This window comes from Notolabrus celidotus, chromosome 16 (assembly GCF_009762535.1).
Source record: "Notolabrus celidotus isolate fNotCel1 chromosome 16, fNotCel1.pri, whole genome shotgun sequence".
Lineage (NCBI taxonomy): Eukaryota > Metazoa > Chordata > Actinopteri > Labriformes > Labridae > Notolabrus > Notolabrus celidotus.
Genome location: NC_048287.1, coordinates 15367225 through 15384586, shown reverse-complemented (window position 1 = coordinate 15384586; position 17362 = coordinate 15367225). Strand labels below are relative to the sequence as shown.

The 17362-nt window shown below is 42.7% G+C and overlaps 2 protein-coding genes across 5 annotated transcripts; one reads left to right on the top strand and one right to left on the bottom strand.

The window, feature by feature from the left end:
- Positions 1 to 1591: 1591 nt before the first annotated feature.
- smarcc1b (SWI/SNF related, matrix associated, actin dependent regulator of chromatin, subfamily c, member 1b) lies at positions 1592 to 11856 on the bottom strand. 2 transcript variants are annotated; one of them, XM_034705521.1, is made up of 28 exons: positions 11601 to 11856; positions 11158 to 11277; positions 10955 to 11040; positions 10792 to 10873; positions 10605 to 10697; positions 10420 to 10489; positions 10255 to 10324; positions 10077 to 10152; positions 9065 to 9190; positions 8808 to 8890; positions 8232 to 8338; positions 8084 to 8143; positions 7968 to 7996; positions 7745 to 7860; positions 7581 to 7652; positions 7394 to 7507; positions 7003 to 7156; positions 6778 to 6888; positions 6498 to 6557; positions 6088 to 6346; positions 5932 to 6003; positions 5798 to 5844; positions 5610 to 5712; positions 5373 to 5512; positions 2716 to 2850; positions 2315 to 2465; positions 2029 to 2115; positions 1592 to 1951 (listed from the first exon to the last, which is right to left on the bottom strand). In XM_034705521.1, the coding sequence occupies exons 1-28, from the start codon at positions 11766 to 11768 to the stop codon at positions 1863 to 1865; spliced, it is 2880 nt and encodes a 959-aa protein (XP_034561412.1). In that variant the 5' UTR covers positions 11769 to 11856; the 3' UTR covers positions 1592 to 1862. The 2 variants fall into 2 exon arrangements, with proteins under 2 accessions (XP_034561412.1, XP_034561413.1); XM_034705522.1 differs by having other exon boundaries at positions 1592 to 1939; positions 11601 to 11855.
- aste1b (asteroid homolog 1b) lies at positions 11597 to 17137 on the top strand. 3 transcript variants are annotated; one of them, XM_034705526.1, is made up of 7 exons: positions 11597 to 11750; positions 12483 to 12733; positions 13129 to 13395; positions 13506 to 14434; positions 14640 to 14871; positions 14981 to 15173; positions 16221 to 17137. In XM_034705526.1, exons 2-7 carry the CDS (start codon positions 12496 to 12498, stop codon positions 16576 to 16578), a joined length of 2217 nt encoding a protein of 738 aa, XP_034561417.1. In that variant the 5' UTR covers positions 11597 to 11750; positions 12483 to 12495; the 3' UTR covers positions 16579 to 17137. The 3 variants fall into 3 exon arrangements, with proteins under 3 accessions (XP_034561417.1, XP_034561416.1, XP_034561414.1); XM_034705525.1 differs by lacking the exon at positions 11597 to 11750 and adding an exon at positions 12071 to 12123; XM_034705523.1 differs by lacking the exon at positions 11597 to 11750 and adding an exon at positions 12144 to 12277.
- Positions 17138 to 17362: the final 225 nt, after the last annotated feature.

The window sequence follows — 17362 nt, the reverse complement described above, 5'->3', positions numbered from 1 at the left end:
AGAGCATTGGGCTGAAGCTGGGGAAGCAGTAAATACTGGAAATTCCACAGGCTTGTAATCTGTTCAGAGAATGAATACCTACCAGGAGAATATACCATTTACTGAAGGGAGCATTTGCTTGCCACTTGGTGTGGACAAAGAGTAGTGATTTGTCTTGCCTTTCCATCTGAACTGTTGGAGGTAGAAACTTTATCTTTCCGGGAAATACAAAAGAAGTAATTTTTGAACATGTACATCAGTCAGCCAAGACGTTTACTGTCTTAGTTCATTGAGTTCACTATCTCTGCCCCTCAGAGCACTTGATTCCTCTGTCTTTGCCCTTTTTAAGTGTCATTATTGCTGATTGCATTACATGTTCAAGGGTTGCTCAGCAGGTTACCAACCTATAAGCTTTGAGAGTCTCAATCATTAATGCATTTTAAACGGCTGTTGGATCCCCATGCTGCATACTAGGACAACTATTTGACGTTTTATATCATATACCAATGCAGGTGTGATTTGTCTCATACACGTGCGCGCTTTCTTGCACTAACACACACTCACGCACAGGGTGGGACTCTGGTAGCTACATACAGCGGGCTTACTGTGAGCATTAAGGGGGACGATGACCAGTGAGATGGTCAGCAGCACCTGCCAGGTCCCCAAACGTCTGTCAGCGCACGCCATAGTGTAAGCTCTCCCTTTGACACGATGATGCAAACTGTGTGATCCTGTTCCTCAGTGTATCAGTCAGATTGTGGGGCTCTGAAAAAAGGTCATGACAACTGTTTTGAAGTATTTTTAGATACTGATATCAGTAACCTACAACTACATTTTTAAAATAGCCAATATGAAGTTTTAAAGCATAAACTTTTGGACAATATCTTAAATTCAAGTGATTACAACATGTAACCAAGGTGCCAAAAGTCTGTAAAATAACATATTGATAAAACTTGTTCATAAAAAATATTCACATGGGTCAGAGGACATAAATTGACATAAAATTCCTCACAACTGCTTAAATCAGTTGGTTGGCAACACAATTGGCAATACTGCAAGCACTTCTTACATTTCATATTCATAGTATACAGTAATATCATGAGGTACAAGCTGTAAATGTATATATTTTGTTTTAATTTGAGTGTTCTATCTGAACGTTACTAATGTTCTTATTTTGACTGAATAAGCAGTGTTTGAGACCACAGCTTAGCTGCACACAGAGACTGCTCCTAAACACAGTGCTTCTCTGCCAGTGATGTGAATATTAACTCTGAGAACCAGGGGCTGATCCAGGGTTGGCAGGCAGACATGGCCCTTTTTAAATTCTGATTGGCCGCACCAGTGGCCACCCCAAAATCCTAAACAATGACCAGCTATTTCCCATGTCAGAGGTGGTATGTCAGTTAAAATAAACTGGACTGTGTTGCAGCAAGCTGACAGCAGCTGTCTTTGTATTCAATGCATATTATTCGTATATTACTACTTTGAATTGTGACTTCGGACAAGGGTCACAGGTAAAGAAAGAGGTTTGAATTTGAACATTGTGTAGCTGTCAGGCACTTGGGAAACAATTCATCACGACACACTCATTATCCACACAAAATGAAACCAGTTGGAAAAGAACATAAGATAAACTTTAATGAGCTGAGTTTAATCTTCAGATTTCTCAACTCTGACATCAGAGCACAAATATTTCACAGATAAAACAGACTGAGCCAATAAACAGAAATTCACGTCAACTGTGTCTGTGCTTGTATGTCTATAAACAAAAGGACAACTGAACAGTTACACATGTCAAATGTTTAGCAGTTGCTCCTGAACACCTTTGTCAGTGTTACATATTTGTGTGTGTTTGCGTGTGTGTTTGTGGTTTTCTGGTGAATTCAGTTGTGGCTTGATGCTGTTGGACCAGGCTGAGCTGCTGCTGCTGCTGCTATCCCATCAGGCTGCGAGGACGGATCTGCAATAGAGTCTGAAGATGTTAAAATGTCGTATTCAGCACAGAGTCAAACTAAATTTAATCTCACAGCCAGAGGAGAGAATACTCACACATGCCATTGGGAGCTCCAGGATGTCGAGGGGCCATTGTCTGGGGGTTCCCTCCGGCGGGGATCATCCTGTTTGGCACGGCTTGGCCTAAAAGAGGAAAGGGTTAAAATTAAGTGAGAAATTGCAGACAGAAAGCATAAGTCTTCATAATAAATCAAGAAATCAAACTAGGAGGAATTTAGTAGGAAACTCATTATTTGAAAATGTCAAATTTTGTTGTGTTCTCAAAGGGTTAACTCCCTGCTTTGTGAGTGTGAGCTGTGTCACTTGGCATCTGATTCCTGACCTGAGTGCTGCACCGTGAATCCTGGCTGTCCCGGCTGCCCCTGCTGCCCCTGCTGCTCCCTCTGCTGGCGAACCTTCATCTCTGCCTGTTTCAGCTGCTCTGTGTGGAACGTCTGTCTCTCCGTCAGAAGCTGCTGCCGCTGCTGCTCCAGCTGCAAGATACACAAAGACACATGATCTTAATGACACATGTTAATTTGCTGAACATGTTACTGCTGCTTCTGGATGCTGACAAAATAACAAGGCCAAGAAGTAGCAAATAGAGCTGCTTTGATTTACATTTTAGGAATAAAAGATCACATCACAGAGTGGATTTAAATATGATTCACATAAAAAGGTCAGGAAACCAGGAGTTCAAGATGAATCCACCAGAAATCAAATTCCTGTAATATGTTCACGCACAGCCTCTTTCTCGCGGTCCATGATGGTTTCCAGCTCCTCAAAGTGCCTCAGTTTGATCTCCAACTTCTTCATCTGGGTCTCCACTAGCAGAGCCACCAGGGACTTGATCTTCCTCTCTTCCACTGCGGCCAAGTGCTGTGAACAGATTTGGAAAAGTTAGACAGAAAGAGACAACATAAATAAAAGTGAAAAAGTGTGGTAAGTGCATATGACGGTTAGGAAACAGGTAAGGACAAAAAAAGGAAAAAGAGAAGAAGATAAGAGGTGAGAGGAGGGTAAATTAAATTGGATGTAACCAAGCGTGGCAAGGAGAGAGAAAGAAAATAAATTGGGAGGCTGAATGGAAGCAAACAACCAAATCAATCATCAGCAACAAGAGGTTGGACAAATATTAATCGAACTGAAATTTCTTGGCAGTAAAACAATCAAAGTGCTCACACAGCTGTAGGCTTATAATATCGCTAGAATTGTCTTTTTCATAGAGTCGACGGTCATGTTTGTAGATGGGAAACTATTTGCCACGAGGCAGATGACACAACATACATGACAGCTTATTACTGTTTTAGGAAATATACTCATTTGCTTTTTTTGTCAACAGTTAGTGTAGATGACTATCGTGATAACCTAATTTATTCCTAGAGTAGCTTTGTTTGGCACATAGGCTGAAAACATGGAGAAGAAAGCACAGTTCAGTCCTGGGGTAACACAACGATGCCTATCAGTACCTCTTAAGCCTTCTTATTATAACTTCATAATCTTGGGTGTTAAATCTTTTCAGAAATGGAAGTATATGCCTCTTCGAACAATGGGCAACTATTTGGTAAATTTGAGCAATTGTAGCTAGCAGTGCGACTTCCAGCCAAGACTCCAGAGGCAACCATGTGTTCATATACACTGTGTTCCAAATTATTATGCAAGTTTCATTTTTGTGAATATTTTAAAAACTATGTTAACAGCCGCTTTCAAATTTGTTAGGGAGTCAGATAGTGAATATATTTCTTCAACTGTGTGGTTAAAATGATGCTTTTCGGCTGTATTTTTAAATAAATGCAGAATCTGCAGAAATTAGTGAGCCAAATTATTATGCAAGTTGGTGATAAGAGCATATAGCTTGTGAAAATTAAAAACTAGGCACCATTTTCAATGTTCTATTGATTGAAAATAATAATATTTACTACAACTGTATTCAAACTTCAACAAAAACAACAGTTTTCTTTACATTTGTCTATAAAATAAAACTGTTAAAGTCTTTGAAAATTTTCAAATCTTAAGTGTTTCTCAAATGTCCAATATAACCTCCTTTTCTGTCAGCGAGGGTCAGAGGTCACTGGTAAACAGATTAATTTATGATGACTTCTCTGCTGACACTGTGAACTGTACCTTGTATGGCTTTCCAAAGATGCTCTTTTGAGCTGTATTTCTTGCCATTACTGTAAATTATCTCCTTTATTATTGACCACAAGTTCTCATTCGGGTTGAGATCAGGTGAGCAGGCAGGCCAGTTCATGAGGCAATCCTCTTTAAAGCCCTGAAATGCCATCCTGTCCTGGGAATAAGGTGAGGCATGTGATGGTGCATTGTGCTCATGCATGAACACTAACAACTTTTTCACTTTAGCTGAATGTTTTTTCCACCTGGAGGAGAATGCAAAAGAGGATCGCTAACATTTATCCAGATATTTCTGGAGCCCATTTCTGTAAATGCTGTGATGTACCTATTCATCTGCTTCTGGTGAGTCCGAGTTTCACTGTAAATATTATGTTTCACAGAGGTTTCACTCTGATTGACTGATTTAATTGCAATTAATGTGTCTCAAGTTTGCAGAAATGATGGTTACAATATTTGTGAAAAGTAAAAAGTTAAGCTTTGTCAGGTCGGTCCTCCAGAGGACAAGACTGTAACTTTCAAATGCGTGTTTGATGAAAGATGGTTTGATCAGTCATTTCTGATGTATGAAAGTCGGATCCAGGAAGTACTCTAAATACTGATTGTTGTTTGCGATACACAGCCTAACAGAGTTGTCGCTCAAGATGAAATTTTTGATCTAGAGTGATTTGTTGGCTGCATTTTTTAGGCTATAGTTTTGGGTACTTTTGCTTTTGTTGTTAGGACAGCTAAGAAGAGACAGGAAATGTGGGGGGAGACATATAGCAAATGGCAATTGCCGGGAGTCGAACCAGCCACCGCTGCATCAAAGATTATAGCCTCTGTATATGGGGTCGGTGCTTAAACCGCTAGGCCAATGGCGCCCCATCAGACTGTTTTTTGCTCTTTTTACATGTGATTGTTCAATACTACTTATTCTACAAACCTTCACAAATGGGAACAAGAACACCTCCCAAACTGAAATCCAGCCCCCCTGAATCACAAACTAAAGCTCTGTTATCTTTGTGTAGAGGCAGGCCAAAACATGTCACTGAGTTACAATAAGCAACTAATTCAAAATCAGTTGATGAAATATTCATAACAGATCTTTTTCAGATTATCTCCATCTCCAGTTAGGCAGATACTTTGTGTATCCTTCATGTGCAAAGCCAGGTTGAACTGCGATCTCTAAGATGGTGCCTGTGAAAAAGCCTCTTGTTTAAAAATGACAACCCTTGCTTTGCTTTACAATCTTGTGATTGGTCCATCTCGGAGCCGAGGGGTGGGCTTACCTTGGCCTTAGTTGCAGCTGAGGCCAGAGCAGCTGCTGCTGCCGTGGCAACGGTGGCCTCCACCAGATCCTGCTCCATCACCCTCCCCTCATCCCCATCTGCCTCCCGCGGCCCAACGCTTTCCTCGTCATCCCCCCCTCCTGGATCAGAGGAAGAGTTGTTTAAAAATAAGTGACAAACACGTTTACAGATATACAGTAAACACGTATAAATGTATTCTGGTACATATTCACACACCATCTCCCTCTTCTGTAAGGATATTTTCAGCATTTTCTCTTTTGACTCCTTCAACTTTGGCCCCACTGGGTTCTATCTTGAGCCCATCTGCTCTTAGAGGGACCTGAAAAACACAAATGAGAAAATTAAGACTCAAAGTTCATCAGCAGATTCAGTGATACTGTCTCTGATCAATAACTGCTTTTCACCTGAAGGGATGTGGAGTTTGTCTCTGATTTTTCTGCATCCATCAATTCTGAGGGACAGAGGAACACAGAATAATGCATGCATAAAAAACAAATAATAATCTATACTGAATGTTATGAGCATGTCTCAGTCTTACCTGATTTTTCAGGCTGGTTGGATGTTTCAGAGATCTTATCCCCTGACTCCTCCTGCGTTCTTGAAAATTCCTCTGAAGACAGAAAGATATAGAATCGATAAAAACATAGTGTACACGCAGTTTAAACTACAAACACTATTCCCTCTGTCCTCTTACCCAGTGCGGCTTTCGCTGCGGACGATGCTACCCGTGGGTCCACCACAGACGCAAGGAAGGCCACGGTGCTCATGACGGGGTTTTCAGATTGGCTGAAAGGCACGGGCTGGTATGCCAGCGGGCCGAGGGAGGCCGAAGAGTCTTCCAAGTAAGGGTCTTCTATCGGCAGACGAAGGAAGTGGAGGATACACTCGTCCTGTGTTCTGGAGCCCACATGTTCAGAGACTTTGTTCCAGTCGTCCCTGTAGACCTCTAAGGCCTGAGAGAGACACAAAGGGAAAAGATGAGCAAGGCTGAGAAGAAGTTCCTAAAACTCAAGGCTTATGGGAAAGATTTGCATGAATTAAAAATAAAATATTCTCTTTAAGGAAGGGTGATGAGTCACGCATACAATCTAAGATTTTACTTACCTCTAATAGCAAGAGCGTCTCTTGTTCTGTCCATTCCCTTCCTGCACTTGCTCCTTTAGTCTGAGACATGTCAGTAAAATAATTCATTAGAATTCAACTCTTCAATAAAACAAACTTTAAAACACATTAACTGTTGAAATAAGAGATTTGTAGAATAAATGACAGGAAAAAGTCTTAGACAATGATAAAAATAGCAATGTAAAAGAGTTAAGATAACAAGATTTAAGCTATTTGGATGTTTTAAGAATAATTCAATGTTTGAAGTGCTGCTGCAGGACACCTTTGGGTGTTTTCTGGCGTAGATGTCAGAGCGAAGGCCAAAGTTCTGGGAGTCTGGGGGCTTCTCTCTGCTCTTCTCTTGGAAATACAACATGTGTTGCGAGGCTGAAACCTGCAGAAGTGAGAGAGTTGGCGCCAGAGTTTATCAGCAGGAACATCAGATGTTACAAACGTGTTACACATGCAGAGCTTTTCGCCTGTTCTCTGCAGGTGTATGTGTTGTTACCTGCAGAGGTTTGTGTTGTAGGGGGGCCAGCCCAGTCGGCGTGTCTGCCAGTACGTTGAAATGTGGGGTGGGGGGGGGTCCCATGGGGAGGGGTCGGCTCTCTGCATCCACCTGGTAGTTTATCAAACCCCACTGCTCCAAAAATGAATGAACCCTGAACACAAAGAGGGATTATCATTTGAACTTCTTTACTTGTTTAAGATGGAAAAACTGCTTCCTCAGACAGAGACATGGGAAACTGCAGACATGCTAAACACCATATGTTCCTTCTCCGCATTAACAGATTAGATTCCTTAACGAATTCATATTCCACAACACCCACATGCTGCACTTTATTTAGCAAATGCAGCAGGCATTGCACAGTAGCAAACACCCACGCCCCTAAGTATACCTCATGAGAGCGCAGATGTCTCCGGTGAGGTTGCGCCGGCAAGACGTCGAGCTCAGGTATTCCTGAGGGTTTAAGCGGTATGTGTCGATCATGAAGTTACGGTACGCCAGGTAGCTGTAGGAAGAAAAACATAATTTAATGATGCCATCTTCATCAGCTGATAAGTCTGAGTGTTTGCAATACTTACATCTCTGGAGACTTGGACTTATTCTTTCCGCTGAAGAACTCAGGCAATGCACGTTTCTCTATGGAGTGAACACTGGAATGCACGAGCAGAGAGGTTTTTAGTGGTTAGGCTGCACAGTTATGTTAATAAACATAATCTGTGGTTAGGTTAGTGTGTGTATTTACCTGTTGTTGTTGAACCACGACGTGTAGCTTGGGATTATGATATGATGGGTCTGCTCTGGGATGCTTTCCTCTGCTTCTGACAGGCGAGGTATCTCCCCTCTCCCTTCTTCTTCTTCCTGGAAGCACAGAAACACTTGCATTTAAAAACATCCGACAATAATGAAGACTTCCTAAGTCTCATGCAGTTCAATATTTTAAAGTGAGAAAAAAAAGGCAGGTTTACCCTTCCGGGGAAGTCATCATCTTGATCATCTGATAACGAGAAATAGAAGGATGAGTGAATGGTGCAACATATGCAAACTTATGTCTAAAAACTAACTATAACACTTGTAAATGTACCCAGGTCTGCCATGGTGCCTCCTTTGACAGGAGTATTTTCACTGTCCTTCTTCAGGTTGACTAAAAGAGAGGATGATAAAGTAAATGTTTAGGGAAAAAACACTTTCAGGTGACAATTTCCTAGTCACAGTTTTGACTAAGATTGTACCATTTTTGGGCAGAATAACCTCCTCCATGTTGGGAACAGGGGTAGGGTCCTCCATGTCTTTAGTCAAATCCTCCTCTGGCTCTTCCTCCTGTTGTCCACGCCTTCTCCTGTGCACAGAAACACACACATAAAAAGGAGATGTTAGGACTACATGCTGTGACGGTTTTTAAAGTTGTCAGACCTTTTCTTTTCTTTAAGTTTTCGTTTGTGAGGTCATGGAGGTGAAGAGAAACCTCCCTGTCAGTCACATCAGTCAGACAGTCAATGAGGAGCAGAGCAGCAGTCTGTGAACAGCAGCTGTGCAATCCTTACAGGTTGAACTGAGGCTTGAGATCAGGCGTGGTACAGCAGAGTTGAGAGGAGCTGGAGCAAACGGATCGAGGGACTAACTACCCCGACTTTTGCGACTATCTCCAGTTTAGCAGAGCTCTCTTTTCGTCCGTGGCTTCCGGGACCAGCTTTAAAAACTTACGTACTCTCTTGAAGAGCTTGACGTCAAACTAAATGCGCTGCGTAGCTCCCTCCAATGCCAAACTAAGAGAATACTTGATGTTTAGTTACACTGTTCTTTCTTACCCCTTTTTCCCTTTCTTCCTGCTCTCAGTCGGGGGAGGAGATGGAGAGCGTCTTCTCTTCTTGACTGGGGTGGATTTGGATTCCTGCAAAAAACAGCAGAGGGTCAAAAAGTGGAATTTCACAGATAAAAAACTAACATCTCCTAGTTCACATGAGGCCAAATCAGGAGACCCTAAGATCTGTGTGTGTATAATTATCAAAACAGTTAAACAGTTCCTTTAATAAGCTGTCTACATCGTCTACAGCTTGACACAAACCTGGTCATCTCTAAGGTGAATCCGCCGGCGGAGAATGACAGGTACATTCCTTTCGTCCACACAGTAGTCCTCCTCGGTCATCCATTCGTTGAAAACGTCTGTGTCCAGAACCCAGCCGGCATGGACCTGGAGCAAAAACATGAATCATGTATTAATGTGGTTCATTAAAAAAAAGGTTCAGCAGATGAATAAATCGGCTCCACCTCTCAAGTTACCTGCTGAAATTCTGACACGATTATAAAAACATCTATCATGTCTGAAGAGTCTTGTACCCTGTTTTTTTTTTTTGAAGTTTCTTTTGGGGATTAGTGCCTTTATTTGATAGGACAGCTGAAGAGAGACAGGAAATGTGGGGAGTAGAGAGTTGGGGAAGACATGCAGGAAATGGTCCACCGGTCGGGAGTTGAATCGGCGACCTCTGCGACAAGGACTATTGCCTCTGCATGTGGGGCACTTAGACCGCTAGGCCACCAGCGCCCCTTGTATCCTGTTTATGACAAACACCTTGTTTGTTTTGATCACGACTGGACAGTTTTATGCACCTCAGCCCAAGTATTAGTATGACACCATGAGTGTGTGTTGAGTGACCTCTTGTGATCAGATCTGGCATTTTCATTTGCAAAGACCAAGTGCATTGTTGATTTGAATGCGTGGCAGCAATGTACCTCACACACTACACTAAGTTGAGTATGCCTTGCTTCTTTTTTGGGCTCATAGGTGTACTACTTCAAGGGATGCCAGTTGAGCAGGCAGAGCTTTATTGCTGCAAACTATTTGAAAATGTGGACAAATGAAGCATGAGTGATGGGAGCCCAATGTGTCTTCCTCATGCATACGTGCATCAATGCCTTAGACTTGGCGCTGTCACCTAAATACTGTTAAACCCAAAGTGTAAACAGAACTTTGGTCTGTTCCTGTCATGAACAAGGATAACATCTGCTGTGTAGTAAACTGACTCCTAACAGACTCCTAACAGACTGAGTGGAATAGAATTAAGGATTGTCTTACTAACCCGCCAAGGCTTCTCTGAATGTGGTGGCTCTTCAACCTCTCCTTCAACGTCACTGGAAGACAGCCAACTGTCATAACTATTGAAGAGTGAAGAAAAAACACACAACGGTTTAGTGTTCTGTTTGTGTATAAGCATATATGTGTGTGTGCATGTGTGAGTGTGAGAGCATGAACAATACCTGTCAGGGTGCATGCCCCAGTGTACCAAGACATGTTTGTCTTTCCGCATGACAGGACGCATCCATTCATCTAAAAATAGAATTGCATGAAGAGTGTATTTGGTAAAAGATGTCTTGGACATTTTAAGGCTACACAGTCACATATGAGCACTTTCTATGACTGACCTTCATCCTTAGAAGCAGGTGAGGGGTGGATGTGGTGACTGGCGAGCGTTCGGTCCTCAGTGAGTGAACCCTGTGGAAGGACATTGGTACTGAAGTTGAATATGTCAGAGCTTTCTCTGTATGCTTCCACCAATAATGCCTTCTCATCAAAATTCCATCTCTTATTACAAACATCAGCCCTTTACCTGGTGTTTGGTGACAATATCTGAAAGTCTGCTAGCCAGCTCCTGATCCAGCATAGGGTCCAGATACACCACAGGAGGGTACATGCAATTGTTCTGAAGACAAATACAGTGACAAGTCCATCAGTGGTGGCTGTAGTGAGTCTCTGCTTGGCTCATGTTTGTGTTTTTAAATATTTGTCTTTCTCACCTGGATGAGCGCTCTTTCAATTGAACCAAACATCTCTACATTCCTTTCAGTTCTGGATGGATTCTGCAAGTCAAACCTCCGCCTATAAAAGGAGGGAAAGGGGGTGAGATACTGTAGGGGACACTGTTGTGAATAACAAAAGCATCAGATACTTGCAACTCACCATCCTTGCTCAGCCTTGAACTTATGGGCAGTGCCAAGGATGTGGCAGAGTCCGCCACCTGGCCGCAGGTCCAGGAAGCATTGTGCCTTCAGGGAAATGATTATTTATTGTTATCCTGTTTGTTGGTTGAGGTAGTGTGTTGAAAATATAAGACACAGCTTATTCAGAATACACAACATATAAACAGAGGGAGACTAACTCACAGGCAGTTTGGTGAGAACAGGACTAGCAGCTTGTCTACCAAAGGCTTCCTCTTGAAACTGGAGAAGCTGTAGGCTGACTGTAGCCAGAGTCTGACACGATGGAGCATCCAGCAGCACGTACTGAAAAACACATGTATTTAAAGGTGATTGTGAGAATAACGACTTGTTTTTAGTGATGCATACAACCTACTGCGTTTAATCGACACTCTTACAGACTGAACTGTTTTATTTTGAATAAACTCTTGGATTTGGCTGTGCATGCACTCCACTTTTTTGTTTATTACAGAGAGGCAGGACACCTGAAATGTACTATTAAATCTCAAAAACCCATTCAAGCCGACACGTTATCCAGCATGACCATTTGTTTACAGTCTGTCTGTGCTACAGGACTTGCTAGCAGGGGGCGGCTAGCTTGTAAGCTATCTTCCTGGCCAGCTAACTACCTTTTTGTAGTGTTTCCCGATCCACTGCCGCACCACCTCCAGCTGGGCTAAAGTATCCACACTCTCCCAGAACCTGGCGGACGGGCTGCTGTCTTTTTTTCGGTTTGCGGATGTCAAGGAGGGGGCTTGGCTCGTGCCTGGAATCCCGAGGTTTGTTCCTCCAGACATTGTAGCCAAAATTATATGAGATTATTTAATAACGGGATAACAAAACTGGCTAGCGCGCTCGCTAGCTTGTGCGTTCTCGAATTATCTCGCGAGACGTGCCATGATAGCGTTACTTCAGAATAAGAGTTCTGAATAATTTTATGTTTAATTATCTTTGAGTTTAGGGTGTTTTAAAAAAAAAAAAACTACATGATTATCTTCTTTTAAAACTATACGTTTGAATACACAATACTCCATTACACTTAGAAGAGAATATAATAATTTTAAACAAATTATGGATTTTATTGTGAAGTGCAATATAACAAGGAAATAACTGCGCAAGACATGAAAACAAATGTGAAGTGAAGTGACATCGGTATGTAAGATATACCTTGGTAAATGCTGTACACTAGTATTCTTCTGAGTTATTGTTTGGGAACTTACCAAATATGCATGTCAATTTCTTGCTCTGAGTTTATTTGTTATTTTGAAATTTCGTTTGAGTCGTACATTTACAAGATACATTCAAGGTATCCAAACTTCTGTCTTGCTTAATGTGAACAGCTGTGGCATGCAGTATTTTAAGAATGATTTCCGTATATTTCTATAACTGCAAAATCTCAGACTCAACACACCCTCAGAGCAACCAGACAGTATAAACTTCAGTACAGCGTGGCACTGGAGTTCCACTACCTCTGTGAGTAATTCATGTATTTCAACCCCATGTTTACCAAGGCCCCGAGATCTTATGGGTGTCCAGGGTCTTACCACCTACGTGGAGAGGAACAGAAACTTCCTCCAAGATGTGAGGTTCAGGGACAGTCGCCTGGTTATTGATGGCTGCAGTCTTTATTACCGACTCTACTTTAACCACGGTTTGGACCAGCAGCATGGAGGGGACTATGATGCCTTTGCTTGCCTTCTCACCCAGTTTCTGTCTGCTTTGGAAGCCTGTAACATCCAGCCATATGTGATACTGGATGGAGGTAAGGATATTTTACAACCCGAGCTTCTTTATTTAAGGAATCTGACGTTAATGTGACCATAAGTAAGTAACCTCGAATTAACTTCAAACACATTTAAACCTCAAAGCTAAAATGGGAAACCTAGTTGAACAGTTTGAGAGCATTGTCAGTGTTTTATTTAGTCAGTCATTGACTGAACCATTGGAATAAACAAAACACACTGGTCTAAAGCTGCATTCCCTCCAAAAGTAAAGGGGACTTTCAGTTCCAGCCCTTTCCCTGGAACTTCATGTTGACCACAAACAAGTGTAGGGTCTCTTGAGAACCTCCTGCAGCGTAAACATAGTTTAAGTTTGTTTGCAGTTGTAACACCCCCACATTTTTAAATGTTTGTTAATTTTCTTTGTGATTATAAGGTGTTGATCCCAGTGATAAGAAGTTTTCAACTCTGCGTCATCGCCTGCAGTCCAAGATAAAAGAGGCAGACAGTCTTTCTCGTGGCCGAAATGGCTCCGTGCTCCCTATCCTCACGAGGGATGTGTTCATTCAAGTCCTTTTGGAGAGAGGAGTCCCGCTGGTCCAGTGTCCAGCTGAGGCTGACTGGGATATTGCGTGTTTGGCTCACCAGTGGAACTGCCCAGTTCTGACCAATGACAGTGATTTTTACATCTTTGACCTGCCAGGTGTGGGTAGCAACAAGATGCATTTTTTGCACTTAGTTAGCAAATATGGGTACAGTTTGCAGTGCTTTATAAACTGATAATGTAATCTCTTTTTTTTTTTTTAATCTTAGGCGGTTACCTTCCACTCAGTTCTTTCCAGTGGACCCACCTTAACGGTAAAGCCTCTCAGCGCTACATCACAGCCCGGCGCTACACCACCAACTCACTTTGCCGCTTATATGGGGGATTAAACAAAGAATTATTACCTTTATGTGCCGTACTGACTGGTAATGACTATGGCACTCCAAAAGATGCTGACACTCTCCTTGCTGTGATAGATAGCAGGGCATTAGGGAGACATGGTAAAGGCAAGGGTTCTGGTTCCCGCATTGACAGCATCCTCCTGTGGCTATCCACTTTTTCAAGCCCGGCAGAGGCCTTGGAGGAGGTGAGCAGGCTTATGGGGGAGGACTGTAGAGATGGAGGCGGCAGGGGCAAGAAAGGTGGGCTTAGTTCACAGCTGTGGAATGGGATGCAGGAATACTACCTCTCCCCACAAAGCTCTCTGGCTCGCTGGTTCTCCACTAAGGCACTTCATGGAGGACTGCTCCCCGGGCTGCCAGGGTGCCTGTCGCTGGCCGCAGCCAGGGGTATGTTGCCTCCCTTGGTGGTGGATGCTCTGGTGATGCGCAGGGTCCTTCTCATTCCACAAGTGGAGAACAGTAAGCTAGCCAGCAGCCACAGTTGTGCTAAAGCCATACGCCAGGCTGTGTATGGGATATTACTGCAAGCAGGAGATGTGAGAGGACAGGGAGATATCAGCCAGGGTAGTGGAGGGGGAAAAGGTAGAGGGGGAAGGGGGAGGGGATGTGGTCAGGTTAGTGGAGGTAGTGGTCAGCACGGTGGGAGTCGAACAGCCAGTGCAACTACAGTGCAGGCTCAGGGTTTTGAACCCCCAGTTCTTGTGGAGGAATACGACCGTCTAGAACTGAGCTTGAAGAAAAACCAAGTGGAGACACACCAGACCAGGACCTCCATACACCTAGATACACTTGACCAGGTAATTATGAACAAAGTATGATGCAATTCTTTAAGAATTATTTGATTATCGTTTTGGAAATACATCCATTACAGAAAGCACAGAGATCTAAATTTACCAATTCTGACAATTTGAAATAAATTGTCCCTCATAAGAGCATTTTTTAAAGACACACTGGTCATTTAATTTAAATAGTTTGCCCATTTTTCTCCTTCTTTCTCTCCAGGCTCCTGCAGCCGTTCGTATTGCTGTCCTGTTAGAAATCTTGGGCACAAAGGAGTCTGCCCTGGCTCCTCTTCCTCTTCACCTGAGGCTGGCTGTAGCAGTGACCGGTTTCTGGCTACGAGAGGCAAAACCAACGCCCTCACAGCCCCAGCTCCAGGCTCTGGTGCTGGGCTTTGTTTATGGAGAGCTGTCCTTGAACAACCAACCTGGAGCTGCCTACTACCAACATACAGGTTAGCTCTGCCACATATTATCTGTTGACAAGTTTATAAAACACTGAAAACCCAAACAATGATCTATCCTCAGTAATCTAAAACCTGTTGCTTCTGTGTATCATCATAGTGCCACAGCTGAACTGGGCTGCAGAGAGCCAAGTGTGGGCAGGTCTGGATCAACTGCGTGTGAGGCCCGGAGAGAGACGGGGCCTGGATGTTGGCGCAACGCACAGTTTCAGCCAGTGGCAGGCCTGCTTGTGGAGTGCACTGTGTCTCAATCAGCTACTGCTGCTCCCTCTGCCTGAGCCTCACCTGGCATGGTAAGAACATAAAAGGAGGAGTTAGATCTTAATGCCAACCAATGAAATTCAGAGCTGCAGATAATGACTTGATTTCATTAATGACTTTTTAAAATTCCATACTCCTCATTTCCTGAGGTAACATATTATACTTTTGTATTATACTTTATTAGTTATACTTTATTGACTTCCTACTTGGGAAAATGTACTTACACCTACATATATATACACCTTTCACGTACAGATAAGACTCAGGACTATGTTACTATACAGAAACTTGCCAAAGATTTTAAAAACACATCTTTAATGCAGATACATCACAATATGACTTAAATTAAATATTGCTGAGTTCTTTTGCAGCATGGTTGCACAAAATGTACAGCATGAATTTCAAATGAATGAGGACAGTTTGTCTGAAAAAAACACAGTGGAAGTGACCAGTGTGTAAAATAATAACAGACTAAATCATACTGGAATGTGAGCTTCATGCAGGAAATAGCATTTATGTACTCATACATTCGGAACTTTCTTCTATATTACTTAATGTTCAACACAAAGTTGTGTAAATATTCATCAGAACGAGGGGAATTTAGCGTTCTATGCTCTCTTATTACTCACGCCTCACTCGGTATGTTTAATGAACCCTACACTTTGGGAATCAGGGCTTTATAAAACTAGTCCAATTCTGTAATCTCCAGGCTACCCACTGCCCAGTTGCCCACATAAAACTTTAACCAGCTCAACCTTTATTTTGAAAAGCAAGAAATGGCTCTTTGCAACCACTGTATGATGACAGAATGCTTATAAGAGAGAGGAAGTGCAGCGTTTACAAAAGGGCCTTCAAAATGCTGCTAGAGGCAAATCACAGCTTTGTGTGTGCTGAGCCCCATGACAAAGCAGGCACACTTTATATTACTTTTTTTCACCCTGCCCCTCAAATAGCCTTAGTACACCTCTGCTGAAGATGTTAGTGTAAAAAGAAAAATTTGAATAGAAAATGTATTAATATAGGGCAGAAAGATATAAGTGATATGTGTGATTCTGTGATGTTCTCTCTTTGTGTCTCAGGTTGTTCAGTGGTACCTTGGTGCACGGCCTCCTCCGGCACCTCAAAGGTGGCCGAGCTCCTGAATCTCTCCTTTCTGGTGGTTTCTTATCGGGACAACTTTACTCCTGCCTGCTGGACGCTGTGAGGAACTGCAGCTCCAAAGCCAACCCCTCCTCTTTGGCAGCAGGGACGAGGGGGAGAAGCAGAGGCAGAGGTGGAGGCAGAGGCCAGGGAAGGAGAGGAAGAGGAGGAGGAGGAGGAGGAGGAGGAGGAGGAAGAGGAAGAGGAAGAGGAGCGAGAGGAGGGGGGAGAGGGACTGAAGAGGTAAACAACAGGTTTGCTCTCCTGATGAGCGAGGAGGAGTTTGATGATGATTGAGGAGGCGCAGGAGATTGAATTTGCTATGGGGCCAAATGAAGGACATTCCTGTGTTTGATTAGAACACTCAGGGAATGTTATGAAACATTGTTATCGGGTAACAATACAGCAACAACAGAGCTTTTTATAATTGTATTGCACTAATTTTGCCTTCTTGAACATATACTGGCAGTTTGGAATCAAGTAACCTCAATGCATGGTGTATTTGTTTTCCTGAAGTATACTCTTTACACATTTTTAGCAGATTTATGCAGCTTTTATTCAAAGAACCATGACTGTAACTAATACAGCTGTTGACAGTTTTATTCAGCCAACAATTGTCTCATCATCTCCGTTGATCAGCTATCGTCATCTTAATGACACACTTATATCTCATGAAATTTTATTATATATATGCCATAATACACATGAATTTGGTGCTCAAGCTTACTCCTTTTGTATAATAAAAACAGTAAAATCAATCAAAATCAAAATCTCTGACTTACTTCTGCTAACTATTTTTTGGCTTGTTTACTTTTAACCACATTCAGCTTCGAATAAAACGTTTTACAAGCTTTCAGTTACAGTGAAATACGGTAAAAACACTTCTTATAAAAGGTACGCACTACGAAACAAAGATTCAACAATAAATAAAAGAAGTATATCTACACATCTCCTCCCGTGGACTCACCACCCGCAAGGGGACTCCCGGGCGTCTCCCTGGGGAGGTGTTTAGGGCATGTCCGTCTGGGAGGAGGCAACCGGGAAGACCCAGGACATGCTGGCGAGACTATGTCTCTCAGCT